Source organism: Pleurodeles waltl, chromosome 3_1 (genome assembly GCF_031143425.1).
Source record: "Pleurodeles waltl isolate 20211129_DDA chromosome 3_1, aPleWal1.hap1.20221129, whole genome shotgun sequence".
Taxonomy (NCBI): Eukaryota; Metazoa; Chordata; class Amphibia; order Caudata; family Salamandridae; genus Pleurodeles; species Pleurodeles waltl.
The window spans coordinates 1,220,487,662-1,220,505,625 of record NC_090440.1 but is presented as its reverse complement, the minus strand read 5'-3'; the positions used below and the strand labels follow the sequence as shown (position 1 = coordinate 1,220,505,625).

The 17,964-nt window shown below is 43.0% G+C and overlaps 1 protein-coding gene across 2 annotated transcripts in view; it reads right to left on the bottom strand.

The window, feature by feature from the left end:
• SLC37A2 (solute carrier family 37 member 2) overlaps window positions 1-17,964 on the bottom strand; it is a 1,507,897-nt gene that overhangs the window by 632,052 nt on the left and 857,881 nt on the right. For both annotated transcript variants that reach the window (XM_069224551.1, XM_069224550.1), the window contains exon 8: window positions 3,540-3,577. In XM_069224551.1, the coding sequence (XP_069080652.1) occupies window positions 3,540-3,577 (38 nt within the window). The remainder of the gene's footprint in view (window positions 1-3,539; window positions 3,578-17,964) is intronic.

The following is a 17,964-nucleotide window of genomic DNA, read 5'->3' as shown; positions in this document are numbered from 1 at the left end:
TCAGGAATGAAGACATTGTCATCAGAAAGTAAATACTGTACCTGGAAATTGAACACATTAATGTATTGTGTATGAGGATGTTTTAGGAGGAAGATATAGATTACTAAATTTCAACTTGTAAGGCATGACTACTCTGACATACTCGAGAGAGGGTTCCTTCCACTTAATTTATTCAGCAACAGAAGGTCTATGAATATGGTGAGACTGCAGGGAAAAAAACATGCTTAAAAAATTCGGGAAGTTGTTACTTTCGGTAGGGTCATGGTTATTGAAGATGACAGTAGACAGCGGATTTCTGATCCAGGAACAGTTCCAACTTTTTTTTATTGTAATCTGTATACCGGGAAAACTTGGAGCACAATCTCTGAGAGGGAGTAATATTGTAAGAGTTCTGATCAAGAAGCTTCCATCTCACATGTACACTAAAATAGATGTGCCTTTGATTCTAAACACATTTATTGGGGGAAATGAAAACGTTTCTAAGAGTCTAAGACATGGGTGAAGATTTTATTCCTATTGAGTTTTCTGAAAAAGTTTATCAGTTTTAGTTTAGCTCTGACAATTTGCATGAACACTTATACCATGGATAACTTGCAAAAGATACAACAATTAGACCATATCAACATAGAAGTATTTCTTTAAAAGAGGCGCTTAGAATGCATAAAATGCCTTCTAGCTCTATTTCCCTGAGAAGTGCAGAAGCTAATAAATATTCTAAAGTCTTGGCTATGCACCTTAGCAGTGTTAGCAAGAGCACTGTTTCCCCATGGTAGCCTGGGAGGCTCATGTCAATACTATGTTAACCCTTTTCAGTGCCACCAAAATAAAGGGCAATGATGTTGGCATTATTCTATTAGATGCAGAAAAGATGACTGGCAATGTCTCATGATGATACATCTGGGTGATGATGCAGCATATGGGGTTTAGTCTAATGGTTAAGTGTATACAGACACTAAGTGGTGTTGCATGAAAAACTATTGTGATCAGAGGCATGGCTTTGCAGCCAGTGTGAATTTCTAGAGGTACTCTTCAAGGGTGCCCTGTCTTCCCTTTGTTATTTATTATCTCCCTAGTACCTTATTTAAAGTGAATCCTTTATAATAATAGGTATGATCTGTTGTGTTCAATGACTATATATTTACATCGTCTGCTTTGGCAGAATAAATGTTATTTATGCTACATCTGTCAAAGAGGCTTAAGTAGTTGAGGTTGAGGCTGATTTTTGTAAAAGTATCTGGCCGTCAAAAGATTAGCCATGATTTTGGTTTAGAAGATGCACAAATTGCTCAGGATGCTACTTATTTGGGAGTAAAGATTACTAACAATGATGGCCTAATGGTAAATTAAAAAAATACATTACATTCTTCATAGTTACTTCTAAAAACAACTGGTATATTCTCCCCATTAGACCGATTTGGTGATTAAACACTGACAAAATCACTACTCTTCTGAAGATCTCCATTTTTATTTTGCTCCATCTCATTATCAGTGCCAAACACAATTTTTCCAAAGTTAGAGTCAGTTATGGGGAACACTTCTGGAGCTAAAAAGCAGTCAGGCTTGCTATAACCTTTAGGAAACTTTCTTTGTCTCCAGGTGGAAGGCCTTTCCAGACTTTGCAATTTTACTTTCGGAACGCCACAATAAAAAGGATGGTGACTCCTATTACATCTGCTTTCTGCAGTGATGATGTACCATTTTTCACATAGGCCTAGGATACTCTGATTCTGTTTTTTTTCTCTGTAATATGGGTCTAAATTACTACAAAAGAGTGAAATTCAAGTCTGATGCCAGTTGTTTTAAATCACTCGATTATCTAGATATAGCCCCTTAGAGATGAGTATGCATGATCCAGTATTTTTAGGGATCGTTTTTTAACTATTCCATACTTTTGACTGTGTTAGGAGGGTTCTATTTGACCCTTTCGTGACCTGCAGGCAAACCATCTTCCTTATTCAGATTTTTCAAGTACTTACAAATTAGGGACCTGGTCAGAACTGACCCAAAGAAAATCAACATGAATCCTATATGAACATATTTAGGAAACGTCTATGACCTGCTCTACCCGAACTTTACATCAATTGTTTAGAAGAATATTAGATGAAGGTCTCGAACCACTGAGTAAGAAGTGACCCAAATAAAGGTTCCAATAGTTTTCCAGGAAGACATTATTACACTCCATCAATCTGAAACATAACATATTCTTAAATTACAATGTTATATGATACTAACTTCTCAACAACACAGGCAATAATGGTCGCCAAAGCTCCCCTGAAGTGGGAGAGGATTCAGCTTGATTGCCATCATGATTGCATTACTGCTTAATATTGGATTAGCCATGGACCACCCAAGTTGGAGCAGTGGTGGACTATACTCTGATACACAGTTGAGCTGTAGGCTGCAATTCATCAGGCTACGGGCAAGAATGGGTGTAAGCATTAAAGGATCATCCTGGCCCTCTACTGGAGTGGTCTCAATATTCATACATTATAAACAGATATATTCCTGTTTAATTTTATTAGATTTATCACATGTTCGTGTGTTATCTTACATTGATTAGTTCTTTATGAATATTTTGTTCTAATGGATTTTGTGTCAAGCTAGTTATGCCTCTTTGTTATCATATAAAAGTGCCTGATTTGTTAAGCTTTGATTTAGCAGACAGAGCATGTACACTTGATGGGGTTTACTTTACCCTTTAATTCATGTCTGTATATGGGGTGATGACTCAGAGTACAAGACATTTATCAGAACAGTAAGAGCTACCTGCAGGATCGGTTGCTTATTTCTTTCAATAAGCCTTTAGCTCAAGCTTTCTTTTCCATCTCAGGTTGATTCACTGATTCATGTAAGAAACAGGGACAGTAAGTTTGGAGCCCATGCTGCTAGCTATACCACTGCCTTCAAATCCCTCTCCTCAGATAGTACGTTGGAAGATATCATTAGGTTCTCCAATTGGTCATCCGCTCCCACATTCAAGAGCTTTAATTACAGATATAAGTGGGGTGTGCCTATCCTGCCCCCTTACGGGCCATTAGTTTCCAGACTTCGAGACCTGGGGACTGTTCCCCGAGTAATGTAATGGCTGCCACAAGATCATTTTTTCTCTTTAGGCAGATAATCGGATTTCCCAGATCTGCGGTACCAACTCTGATAGTGTGGATGATAAAGGGATTATTAGAGAAAAGACTACCTCATCCAGTCAGATTTTTTTATGTTCACTCATTGTTAGCACACTTGTCATGTTTAGAGTTTTACAATAGCCTCATTACTTTGCCTCTCTATATCCGAAATCAGTTCACGTAACTGATGAGTGCATCTTCATACATAAACACGATTCGTTATGCCCTTTCCGCTCTACACAAACATTTTAACAACATCACTTAAGGGCTTTTAAGAACTATGACGCATAAAGCACAGGTTCCTGCTTCAGAGCAGGGCAGTCACTACTAAAGTAGAGCAATTTACCAAAGACATTCTTATTTTACAATATCATACCCCTAAAAATGGCAGTTCACGGCTGAAAAGGATATACTCACATGTTGCTGAGGAAGAGAGCATCCAACATCATCAGGATCTGGAAGTAAAATAAGCCTAATCATAAATCAGATACAGATACATTCCATGCTGGTGATGTTTTTGTATTACAACTATTCTGCACTAACATGATACTAACGCATGAACATGCAATTGCTACTTGTGGAAAAGAAAGCAAGTTGAATTACGTTTTGATTGACCACAGCTTATAGTAGTCCTGCATTTTAAAATGAAAACCTTTTTATTTCTAGCTGAAGCTGAAGCTCTAAATATCCAATTAAATATTATTTTGCTTTTTTTCTTTCCGTCTGATAGTCATAGAATGTTTTATTGAGTAGAGCATTCACGATGACACCTGCAGAATAAAGACTGGCCCCTGCATCTCATCCTGCTACACAGAATATAAGCTTAAAGGACACAGAGAGAAGCTGTATTGGAAGGAGGTCTGAGTACAAGCATATAATTGTATCACCTTGCTTTAATCTGCATGTAGGTGTGAAAACTGTTATAGTGCTTTTAATATAGTGCAGATTTGAACCGATTAGTCTTAGGCTTGAATTCAGACTTAAAATACAGCATAGCAGGACATTTTATGGTGTTCTCCCACATGAAAGAATTGACTTTCCCTTGTCTTTCCTACTGAAGTTTCTCCATGCTGGTTCATCTTCTGATATATGCGATTTGGATTTACTTTTGATTTGCATATTAATCGAAGCATACACATTTTGTACATTTATTGATGGTACTGTTATTTTTGCCTAGTTAGATTTTACCCTTTAATAAACCTTTAAAGGTTGAAAATGTAATCATTGTGTGTCCTTAGAAACAGTGTGTGGGTCTGAATGGGTGTGTGTGTGTGGGGGGGGGGCGTGCGTGTGTGAGAGAGGAGAGAGTTGGACAATGTTAATGTAATGTGATCGAGTATGACTGCACAACCATGAGTAAACAAGGATTCTTTGTTATTCAGGCTGCATGCTCATGCATTTTGTTGCTTGTTTTGCTGCTTCAGGTTGCATTGGTGTACGGTGGGGCACCAGAAATACTCGCAAGTTATTACTAGAAAAGTGCCTCAAGTATATACTATTTAAAGCCATAATGTGAAATGTTAATCCTTTTTTTTTTTTTTTCTAATTGTTTTTCTTAACCGGTAAAACAGCCATTGCATGTTGAAACATGCGACCATTAATAACCCCTCTTTTAAGAGTGAACGGAGTGAGGAAAACAAACAGTGTATTATCACATTTAGCAACATAGACAAACACCCCCTTATTAAAATACAGTAAATGAGCAACCACCCACTTGTCACACCCCCCTGCAGCCGAGCACCCACCGGATCAATCCTTTCCCCTGTAGGCCCCCCACCCATCCCAGATTTTGCACCATTTTTTAGGGCACCCCCTACTTTTATATACTACTTTTTCCATGCTGCGGCACCAGTCCAGGTCTGCCCTCCACTCCTGAGTAGTTGTCGGGGACTCCGTGCCCCACAGCCTTGCTATGTTGCGCTTAACAATTACAGCCTCTATTGCCAGTCATGTGGCCTGGTGTCTCGACCAGTGTTCCTCCCCCTCTATGTTTAAGAGCAGTAGACCAGGATCTAGCGGGACCGTCTTGCCAAAAACCCAGGAGGCCTCTCCAGTCACGCCTTCTAATAAGTCTGCACTCTGGGGCAAGTCCCTAAAATATGTAAGAAGGTGCCCTGCATCCCGCATCGTCGTAGGCACTGTATATTCTGCGTCCTCACCATCTTATGCAATACCACCCTAGAATAGTACGCCCTGTGGAGGATCCTACGTTGTATTAATCTAAGTTGTGTCTTAATTGCCACCACCCTGGGACTCTGTCTCGCCGCCTCCCAGTCCTCATCAGGAAGTGTGCTCAAGTCTGACTCCCATTTTGCCAGTAGGGAGATCATCAGGTCTGGCGAGTTGTTCAGTAGTTTCTTATACAACAGGGAGATCGCCTTCGATTCGAGTGGCTCCACCATAAGTCGATCTTCAAGAGGAGCCGCCCTCCGCAGGTGCTCGTTTCTTGGAACATATTGACTCAGGGCGTGCCGCAGTTGCAGATACCTGAACCGCTCTGTTCCTGCCATTTTGTATTCTTTCCATAAGTCCACAAACAAAATAAATGCCTGGCCCCTCCATATATCCCCCAGATGTTCAATCTCGACCAAGGCCTATTTACGGAATCCACCCAGTGACCTCAAATCTTTTAACGAATCACTGCACCACAGGGGGGTCCGTGCTGTAAGAGTGGAGCCCCAACCCAATTAGCCTGTGGCCTCCTGCCAGGCCCTCACCAAAGTCGCGGTGTGGGCCGGCAGCGATCACCCACTCCCTCTAGTATAGAGGGCAGATTCATATCTACCCCCTCCCCATCATCTGTCTGTCAACCCGGACGGCCGGATCTTCTAGGTCCGCAAATACCCAGCCATTAACGTTAACCAGTTGTGTCACCCAGTAGTAGCGAATGGGATCTGGAATGCCCAACCCACCCTCATACACCCCAAGCTTCAATTTTGCTAGTGCCAACCGAGAGCAGCCACCGTCCCCATAATAAGCGCCCAATCTCACGGTCTATACTCCCGAATACCTCTGAGGGTATCGCATAGGGGGTGTTTTGAAAAACATACAATAGGCGCAGCAATGTCATCATCTTGAGGAGTGCAGCTCGGCCCATCAAGGTCAGGGGCAGTGCCCTCCAGTGAGCCACGTCCCCTGCGGAGCCTATCTAGCTGGGGCTGCAGATATTCCTTTAAAAAAAACTCTCTGAGTTCCTGTTAACATATATTGCAAGGTATCTGAAAACCGCTTCACAGACCGGTATGTCACAGCCCGGGGGCAGGACCCCGGCAAGTGGGAACATTTGTGGCTTCTCTCAATTAATCCGGTACCCGGAATAGTCCCCAAAGGTATCAAAAATTAGCATTATCCTGTCAATTGACTGCTCAGGTCGAGTCACATACAGCAGGACGTCATCCGCATATAAAGAAATGTGTTCCTCCCATGTTGCACCCTATTGGGTCCTGCCGGATCAAGGCCGCAAGCGGCTCGAGTGCCAGTGCAAAGAGGAGAGGGGATAGCGGGTGCCCCCTATTAAGGGAGAATGGCGTGACAACGCCACATTGGCTCTTGCCCGTGCCACCAGGTCCCGATATAGTAATCGACTCCATGCCAAAAAAAACGCAGGCCAACCCTGAATCTCTGAAGCACTGCATAAACATAGGGCCATATCAGACTATCAAAGGCCATCCGGGCACCTAAGGAGAGCAACGCCGCCTGCTCCCCCCCTGGTCCTCACAAATGTTAATCCTTATCCTTAGAAGAGCCCTCATATTTTCAGTATGATAGCCTGATTCTATTTGGGTATGGGTTGGACAGAGGAATTTAGAAAACAGGATTGGCTTCACTCTGAGAATCGTTACATTCAATTGCTTTTTTATTTGCTCTTTAAGTCTGTAAGAATGTGTTTTTTAATTTGTCTTCTACAACCACTCCACTTTAGTTCACATAAAAGGGCTTTATGTACTTACAGTAATTAGGTTCACCCGGAGTTTGCTGCTCTGTGATCAGTTACATTCAGCAATGGCTTCTCCCCGCCCCCCGCCCCCCACTCTAGCAAGGCACAATCAGGCACCCCAAACACTAGGCAGCTAAATTTAGTAATTTGGTTCCTAAGTCTTAAAATGTAGTTATCTCAAACTCCATCAAGAGTGCATATATATAGCCTCAATGAAGCAAGAAGACCCACTACACTAGCCTGGTATACAGACAAGTGGAAAAGGTTTGTCCATTACTGCATTTCCATGCACCTGGAAACACTTAAACCTGCAGTTTAAGTTATCTGCTACTTTCTCCACTTGCAAAAATCAGGTGTAGCTTACACTACTATACCTCTTAAAGCATAAAGTGCATTGTGGTTCGATGTGAATGAATATCACAGGGGCACGTCGGGAGATTATTAGACCATGCACCTCGCGGCGGAAAGGCTAAGAGAAAATCTAAGGACCTCAATCGTAACCTGATCAGATAAAATCTGTATTGGATGATCTGTACATGTTTAAGATATAATTCCAACTGGTAGCTAGGTGAAGTGATAAAAGGTAGTAATTGCCCAAGGAAGGCATCTTCCTTGGGCAATTAGTCTTAAAAAAAGAAATCTTTGAGGCTATTTATATAAATGAGAAATGCAAACGGTGCTAGAATACAGCCCTGGTAATTCCCTGGTTACAATAGATGGATCTTGTGCATTCCCCCCTCGGAACAAAGCAAATCTTAGCCGAGGGGTCCCAATGAAGACAACATAGCAGGGTGATTAAAGCCTCTTCCACCATGAGGTTTTCAAGAATAGCCTCTAATTTGCAATGGTTTACTGTGTCAAATGCATACAGCAAGTCCATACATGCTAAGTTCAGTGCACCTTTCATGGCTCTTGTGTGCTTGTCAACTAATATGGAAAAATTCAAACATTGTTCAACTATGCCAGAGCCTTTTATAAAAACGTATTGCACCTCAGAAAGAATATTATTAGAATTGGTCCGCGCCTAGTCTTGCTAAAACATCTCTGCCAATAATTTTCACTGTGAAGACCAATAAAGGAATGGGTTATAACTATCTCCCTTTTTGAAAATGGTTACTATAATAGCTTCTCTCCATGTGGACGGTCCAGTGCCAATAATCACAACTCTAAATACATTTGAAAGCAAAGGGGCTCATAGGTCAATGATTTCTCTAAATGCTTTATTTCGGTCATAGACCATCAAAGTCACAGATCAATAAAACAATACTTAACAAATATAAACACAATATTGATAAATGACACTAAAAGTACATAACAGTACACATAATATCAAAAAGTAATCTGTTAAAATATTACTAAAAGAAGCAATAGAAGTTAAAATACATTCTTCTGAATAGCGCTTGAGGTTGGTACACAGTCTGAAGAGCAATCACATCTCGGTGTGGCAAGTAGAAAGACATCATCATTAGAGACATTTTAAAACAAATACTTCATGTGGTTTTTTTTTGTCACTATGGTTAAAGAGTTTGTTCTTGAAAAACATCTTGCAAGTTCAATCTAGAACATGAACATTATGGGATCGTGCTTAACCACTAGGAAGAAGGTTTAAAAGAATTTAACACCAAATCGGCCAGATGCTCCCTAGGAACTTTTCAATCGAGAAGACAAAGGAGGTGGTATCGATCCTACATATTCTCAAAGCAACTCTGTACTAGCAAACTCCTAGTAGACACAAAGGGACAATCCAATGAATCCACTGCTTGGAATAGTTGGGGCAAAATAACAGCAAGCGATCATCAGTTTCATCAAACCCTTTGCAATGCTGGGCAAAGTTTGCTACCTCCTAGGTTTCCCCTTCATTAAGCTGTAAACGAGGCCAGAGGGAAAGTACCCAGGATAAACCTTATATTAAGGGCTTTAGTAAATGGTGGATGAATCTCATCCATAAAATCCTCAAAAGCAGAAAAGGGTTTGTGCTCTAAGAAACAGCCAGTTAAAACGTCCCATAGCTACATAGCAACAACTTACTCTCTTTCCCACTCCCAATAGTGATGCATCAACATTTTGGCAGATAATGAATTGACAGAAGAAGGATGTAGCCAAAACTCAAACAGGCCCAAAGAATATAGAGTTTGCTTTATATGATCAAACCATGGTAGAATTGTCCCACTACATTGTCTTTCCAGTATGTCTATCAGACCATCTCTGTAATTTAACAGCTCAAATGTAGACTAAATTCACAGTCAATACTGAATATGTCTGAGGCGCACTAAGGAGGAAATAGATCAGATGCTTCAAGATCAGGGGAGAACTCGGAAACTTGTTTACAGCTACCCCCAATGCGACTACCTTGCAGTGACCCCAGGTTTCCATGCCGTAGACAGCTGCTGCTACAGCTTTTGTTCTCCAAACTTCTAAGACTGGAGAGACAGGGTGAAAGGAAGTCTTACTAACAAATCTTAGAAGAGTAGCCACCTTATGATTTAGAATGAGCGTGCTTTTCAAGACTTGACTGTCCTAGAAGTTAGTGCTAGCTAGCCTGATACCAAAGTAATCAAAGGCATGGCCTCTTTCCACGTCCGACCCTTCCAATCTTATAACACCTCTGAACTCTCTATGTGGGTGTATTGCCATACACTTTGTCTTATTAACATTGATGGTTAAGCCCTAGTTGGAACAAAATAGTTTGAACCTCAAAACAAGAGACTCAATATGTTTTGGGGTTTTAGAAATCAACAGTGTGTTGTCTGTAAAAAAACAATGAAGGGCTTTTATTGCCCCCAAGGACCGGGGAGTCGTCGTTGCAGTCCATAAGGAAATCGACACAGCTGCTGAGGAGAAACAAGATAGGGGCAAGTACACAACTTTGCCTGACTCCCCTGTAGACCTCTAAGTGGTCAGGGGTCTCTCCCTGTGCCCCCCACCAAATTTAGGCAAATTGCTACAATGCAATCTTACTATATCATAAAGGGGGTCAGGTAACCCTAGATCTTTAAGGGTACACAAGAGTTGGTTTCTGTGGACCATGTAAAATGCCACCTTAAGGTCAACAAAGGTGATGTGTAGGCTACCCCTGTTTAAATCTCTCTCTTCTCACCTGATAAGTTGGAACCTAAAAACCTGGTTTTAGAATGGAATCCAGCCTGGAACCGCAATAGGATTTTATTGTCGTCAATCCCGGTGAGCAGGCGATCCAAGGCCAGAATGCAGAATAATTTCTTACTCGAGTCAATAAGGTTTATGGGTTGATTGTTTGCGGGGTCGATAGTTTGCGGGATCAGATTTGAGACCTTTTTTGAAGATGGTAATGATCTCAGCACCTTTCCAAGTGCCCAGGATTTCAGCACTCACCATTAAAGTGTTGGCTATGCAGACAAAGTAGGGGGGCCAAAATAGCTGGTTTTGCAGTAAATAAGTCAACTGGGATCCTGTCCAGCCCTGTTGCCTTGCCAGAATTCTGAGAGCAAATAGCAGAATATGTTTCTGCAACAGTAAAGAAACCTAGTGCTTCATTAGTAACAAGATTTCCGGGAGCCAATTCTGATGTTACAGTGGATTTGGCTCCCGGCCCAGATGGGTCCAAAGGATGGAAGATATTGGAGAAGGATGTTAGATTCGGGTCTCATTTGTGTTGATTTGGCACCATGCAATATGTGCCAAAGGGCTTCCTAGTTCCCGGACCGAAGGGTGGTCAAAACATAATTCCCCGTGGCTGTATCCCATGAAATTTGGGCGCTCTTTTAGGCTAGTTTGTATGATGCTCTGGCAAACTGAATGTCATGGGGAATACCAGCTTTAAAGATATTATTTAAGTACTTCTTCGTCTCCCTGCATTCCTTGTTGTACCATGTGGGTTCTATAGCCGGGTTGCTTTCCTTTTTGAGGGAGATTTGGTGAAAAAACAATTTCTTGAAACCACTAGGCATGGACATTCATTATCTTGTGGGGCTTAATCGCAGTGCCTTCTAGGGAGACCAAGATCATAATTAAGTCCTGATACAATAGGACGTATGTGCTCTCACGGTTTGCCACACCACTCCCACCTAACCTTGCTGCAATTGTTATTAATCAGTAAGTCGTCACAAGGCAAATGCTGTTACTGCACTGGGATATCTGAGTTATCCCTGAGTGTAAGGAACAGGGGAAATGGTCGCTCTCTTATCTAGGCAAAACTTACATGTCAAGCATACTATTTCAAAAGTGAAGCCCGATAAGAATATAATCGATCTGACTTCTATACAAGTTTCCTCACCTGCCTCACCTGTCTCTCAGGTGACAACTCTCACAGAGGTCCATCAACTGCAGAGATTTTTTGAGGAGGGACCAGAAAGTTGTGGACTACCCCACTATAAATCTTCCACACCTACAATTTCCTCCCTAGCAAGGTAGTGGGCTCAAAGCACGTATTAAAATACCAACCCACAATTACAGCTACCCACGCTATACCTTTAAGGATAAGATCTTTAAATGGATGGAGAATTGGAGACTCAGCAGACACCACGCACTCAACATCGTCTCATACGCCGACGACACTCAGCTAATCATCTCCCTCACCAATGACCCTGCCCAGAACCAAAACCAACTTCCACAACGGAATGAGGGCAGTCGCCACCTGGATGAAGGAGAGCCAACAACCCCTCTGCCTGGGACATCTCCTGGTGGCCCACTGGAGCGATCCCGTCCCACTGACCACGCCCGCAAGCTCATCTTCATCCTAGACTCAGCACTCTTGATGAACCATCAAGTCAGTGAAGTCTCCTCCGCCTGCTTCAACACCATGCACATGCTCCAGAAGATCTTCAAATGGATCCCAACCGAATCCAAAAGAACAGTCACCCTCGCCCTTGTCAGCAGCTGTCTAGACTATGGCAACGCACTCTACGCCAGAACCACAACCAAGGTACAGAAAAGACTGCAAAGCATCCAGAACGACTCCGCCTGTCTCTTCATGAACACCCCTAAACACAGCCACACCTCTGCTCTGAGAGACCTGCACTGGCTCCCAATAGACAAGAGAATCACATTCAAGCTTCTCACGCACGCCTACAAAGCCCTCCACAACACCGGATCAGAATACCTCAACCAAACACTCCACTTCTACACGCCCACCAGACAGCTCCGCTTTGCCGTCCTCACACTCGCCACTGTCCCACGCGTCCAGAAGGCCACAGCCTGAGGAAGATCCTTCTCCCACCACGCCACCAAGACCTGAAACTTCCTTCCCATCCACCTCAGAAGATCTCCCACTCCATCACAATTCAATAAGGACCTCAAAACTTGGCTCCTCACCTGATCATCGATGGCCTCTCACTTACTGTCCCCTCCCCCCCAGCGCCTTGAGACCCTAGCCGGTGACTAGTCATGCGTTACAAGTATTGATTGATTGATTCGGGACACTTCCACAATAAATGTTTATGAGTAACAATTTTTCTTTAGCCCACAAGAGGACTTCAAGACCTAGCATAGCAGAACAGTCAATGGGTAGCTGCCTTGCTTGGCAGTCTGGGGAGATCTTGAGCCAAACTGCAGGGCCACTTGAAGGTCTACCAACTTCGAATTTATGTGCTGGGACATAAAAGGTCTTGTAGCCTTGCCTGTGTAAGGGGATGATTTTCCAGGTTTCCTGGAATAAAGTAACCTCATTCTGGTAAATGAATGTCCCCCAATCATCTTGAACAAGCCTATTCCCCAGCCCCGCTATGTTCCAGGAGACAAGAGAGTAACAGTTAGTGAAACTAGACATGTCTGAAGTTTGGGAACCATGAGGGAGGATAAGGGAATCACAGACAGGGGAACACAAAGAATCATCTGCTCTGATTATTGCTGCTTCCTTTATGTTAGCAAACTGCAGTTCGTTTAGAGGCAGCAAAGGATTCTTTACAACAGAACTGGCGTTATCAGTAATAGACCATGATGGGAGGCCTGAAGAATTCCGTTAATGGGCAGGAAATGATGTATACCCTACAGTCTCCAGTCAATCAACTTGTGACAGTATGGAAGGGGGATGGGATTTCTCCACTAGATTCGGAGGGTGTATTCTAGTTTTGAACTGGATTGAGGAGTGGGTGGGAGGATGCAATCATGCTTGTAGTGACAGTAAAGCACTAACAATTGAAGGGTGAGATAGTTGCAATTTGATATAATCAAAGCTATTGTCTAAAGATGACCTTCGACTGGGGTGGGCGGTAGGCCTCTCTTACTCCCCTCTTTGGGACATAATAAATGGGCTGTTTCAAGATCCTTACTGGTCCTGGGGGAGTTATAACACTTAACTAAGGGTGCGGGAGCGGACAGTCGCTGGCTGGAAACCCTAGGGCCAGAGGAAAATTCCTGCGGGCTCTTACTGTGGTGCAGGGAAGTTGGAAAATCAAATTGAAAAGGAGCTCTCTGCCTGGGTGGACATCCACACGCCTTGTTTGAACTTGCTAGGAGAAACCCTTGGGGCTGTGATTTCCAAAGGGCTTGGACCTTCTCCCTCAATTCTACTATTTCCACCCCCAGAGAGTTAATTACATTCCAAAGCTCACTAATCTGAGGTTTAGCCTCTTCCACAATAACTGGCTGAGGATTGGGACGTAAAGGCAGATCCAGACTGGATCGCTAGGGACCAAAAAAGAAAAACATTTGGAGCAAACAATTGAAGGCACTAACAGAGTAGAGGGACTTGAAGCTGAATTAATAACTATGGGCCAGATGTACCAAACGTTTTGCGACTCGCAAACGGCAAAATCTGCCGTTTGCGAGTCGCAAAACGCGTATCCCAATGCAGAAATGCATTTTGCGAGTCGTTACCGACTCGCAAAATGCATTCAAGACTCGCAAATAGGAAGGGGTGTTCCCTTCCTATTTGTGAGTCGCATTGGGATGCAATACCATTTGCGACCGCATATGCGGTCGCAAATGGCATCGCAGTTACCATCCACTTCAAGTGGATGGTAACCCAATCGCAAATTGGAAGGGGTCCCCATGGGACCCCTTCCAGTTTGTGATTGCACCCCAAAATATTTTTTCAGGGCAGGGAGTGGTCCAAGGGACCACTCCCTGCCCTGAAAAATCCGAAACTAAAGGTTTCGGTTTCTTTTGTAGTGCAGCTCGTTTTCCCTTAGGGAAAACGGGCTACACTTAAAAAAAAAAAAAACTGCTTTATTGACAAGCAGGTCGCTAACATGGAGGCCTGCTGACGTCAGCAGGCCTCCATGTTAGCGAGTGCCCATACTCGCAATGGGGCCGCAATTTGCGACCCACCTCATGAATATTCATGAGGTGGGTCATTGCGACCCCATTGCGAGTTGCAGTCGGTGTCTGAGACACCGTACTGCATAGCAATTTGCGACTTGCAAATTGCGAGTCGCAGGGACTCGCAATTTGCAAGTCGCAAATTGCTTTTTTGGTACATCTGGCCCTATGTGTCTGTCGTCTCTCCTTAGTTTTGGGACTACTATTAGGGGGAATAGGGATTTAGACTTGCCACACTTCTTTCTGAATAAAGGAGCCACTTTACGTTTTTAGATATAGTACCAGATTTTATTAATGGTTCAGGATGTTAAATATGCTCCACTTCTTCTATAAAAGTATCTATGTCTTGTAATGTGCAGCTCCGTGAAGAACGATCTGTAACTTTTCTTACAGTGGGTTCATCCGGCAGCTTATCCGAGCACTATTGGCGATTGACGGGGAAATAAAAGAAAAAGGAAAGATAACAAAATAACAGGCAGCAAAATCACCTCCCCTTGCAAGAACTTGAGAAGTGTGGCACAATGGTTAGGGCAGCAGACTCTGGTGCAGAGATCTGGCCCGGTACCAAGGGTCAATTCCCACCTCGGTGGGTCTTGGGCTCCATTCCCTTGGACCAGATAATTCTCACCTCGGTGCCTAATGGGCAATAGCTTGCTTAATCTTCACAATGGCCCTCACAGCGCTTGGATGCCTGGCTTCACCCTGGGGCTGTCCAGGAGTGGGTACCTCACAGGGAAAAGCCAGGAGGGGTTCCACAGCGGTATGCGTACAGCACCTTGAGACCCTAACGTGTGAGTAGTGTGCTATACAAGTGCGAAGTTTACAGTAACAGATTAAAACACTAAAATTATGACCAGGACTGTCTGCCAGCTACATCAGAATGTAGAGGATCCCTCCTGTGAACAACAAACTGTTTTGACGATACGACAGAAGGCACCCCAGTACGACAACAGATGAGTCTAAAAAAAATATTGCAAACAGAGCAAGGCAGGTCTTTGAACAGGTCAGCGGGAGAAGCCAGGAGCAGGTGGGGAGTTGGAAAAAATAGTACCTTAGATACCGGTCAGGCTCCTTGTGTGCGACAGACCTTTGAACAACGTTAGGCTGGCAATTTCTCACAGAACCTATTGACAGTGGGTGGCTGGGTGCAGGGCCAAAAGTGGAGGCCCCACTTTGGCTCTTCCTGCCTCTGACAGGTGCCGGACGGGAGTGCCCTTGCCCGGGGTTTCACCCAGGTGTGATGCTATTAGTTAGGTTTGACCAATGACTTTGTGTTTCACCACTGCGCATATTAGTTGCTCAATGTTCATCAGTAGCACATTGTATGTTTTGTTCAGTTGAGCCGCCTATTGGCTTTGACATGGCATTAGCCATTACTTTCGGTATTCAGTTTAGCCGCCTATTGGCTTTGACATTGCATTAGTCATTACATTCTGTATTCTGCCTATTGGCTTTGACATGATATTCAGCTTAGCTGCCTATTGTCTTTGACATGATATTAGACATTGCATTTTGTATTCAGCTCAGCTGCCTATTGGCTTTGACATGATATTAGACCTTACATTTTGTATTTAGCTCAGCTGCCTATTGGCTTTGACATGACATTAGACATTGCATTTGATATTTAGGCTAGCTGCCTATTGCCTTTAACGTGGAGTTAGACATTGCAGTTGAGAATCCAAGCTGTGTTTTGCCACAAGATGAACCAAGCTGTTTTCTTCTCACACTAGACTAGACCTGATAAGAGAGAGTACATTGGGTGTTTACCTTTCTGCTCAGGCTTGGGAAGAGGAGCAGTCTAGGAGATCTGGCCAGTCTCCAAAGGCTTGCATAGTTTTCCCGAGTCTGAGAGGAGGGGGCACGCTTTTGTAACGGATGACACGGGCTTCAGAGAATTAGATTCTTTTCTGCCTGACTTCGGACTGGAACTTGGCGCCAGTTGCCAGTCCCCCGTGTGGGTAGATAATCTCTTTCTCGCAGTTGACTGGAGTCATCAACTTGCAGACCCCAGAAAGATGAAGCTGTAAACAGTTTCTCACACGGTGAAGTATTTGTTTTGCTTTGCATTCAATATCTTATAAATATAACTTGCTGTGTACATTGCAACTGATATATTTTGTTTTCATTGAACGTGTGCTTGAAATCTATTAATTCGTCTCTTACGAACTTGTGGGTGGGGAAGAATTAACAACAATAAAAGTCTTCTTTGAACTCAGAAGTGCATTCTTGATATGTTCTGTAAGCTCTGAAAACGAGATAAGAAGGAAAGCAGAACATTTTGGTACAAGTAAGTGGGGTTCTAGAGGCGAATTATAGATTTCTACGTGCACAATTTAAAAGTGTAATTGTTTTTTGTTGTTTGGAGAATTACAGAAGCACGGCAGACCATGTTTGAAAATGCATGTGTAGCTAAACTGCCTGATGGTGCTTTGAGAAACATGTTTTGTGGTGATAAAGCATATTTAGAAAATGTGCCTTTTGGAAGTGATGTTCCTTTTGTGTTTGACAGAAGGGTTTGGATACCTTTATCTGCTTACAGAGAAATGCAGGAGAAATGTAGGCAGTTGGAACATGAAAATGAGAATTTACGTGAGCAAATTAGCCAGAATACATTAATTCAAGATAATGCTGAAAGTTATAAAAATGCTGTTTTAGAATAATCTGTCCTTTCCCATTCCAGTAATGAGGGGGTTAAGACAGCTTCGAGCTGCTCTGAGCCTCCGTGTGAGCCAGGTTTTTGCATTCCTTGACTGATAACAGGGACGATGAGAGAGCTCAGAATGTGATTTACGAGTTACCATTGCAAAATGAAGTAAAACAAAAGATTTTAGAGATTCTTACTGTTTGCACTAAGCAAGAGACACCGAGTTTCATTAGCTTGTTTGATTTTTGGAAACAGAATAGCCCTCATTTGAGTGAAATCCTAACACTTTGGTATATGGTCACTGGGAAAAATTATATGCAGCTGCGCGCTTGTGATTTGGCAAATGAAATAATGCAGACTTTAGGTTTCTGCGCAGTGCAAGAGGCAAATACTGATGTACATGTAAATTAAGAACAAGGAAAGAAAAGAGTGCCCCTAGCTAGGATCATACACTGGATCTGGTACATGCAAGACAGGGCTAGAGTACCACAGGTAAAAGAGTCACCAGTGAGATTGAGTGCACCATTTGAATTTGTGTCCACTGAGGATAAAAAGCATGGTTGTTTTACTAATGATTCATTGACTGAAATGTTATTTTCTTGCACAGGAGAAGGAACAGCGTTGTACAATGTGTGTAAGATTTTAAAGCAAGAGCTACGTGAGATGTGTCATTTTTACACTGATTCTTGGTTTACTGCCAATGGTTTAGCAGTTTGGTTTTCCACATGGCTTGCACCTAACTGATTCAATTCCCTTGCAGATGTTTATGAGAAAAATTCAGAGAGAGAAGTGTTCACCCAGAATTCTGCCTTAGTGGGGATGGCTAAGTGGATGCCCCAGAAATGTGAACAGCTGGGAGAAAAAGCCACTTACAGGTGGGCAGAGATGAGAGGGATGCACATTCCCCTAGACTTGATAAAAACTGTGCAGCACGCACAAAAGCAATCTGTCATGCAAGCAGTCACAGAGCAGTTGGGGAGAGGAAAGTTACCAGGACAGAAATTACAAATTGATCAGGTTTTAGG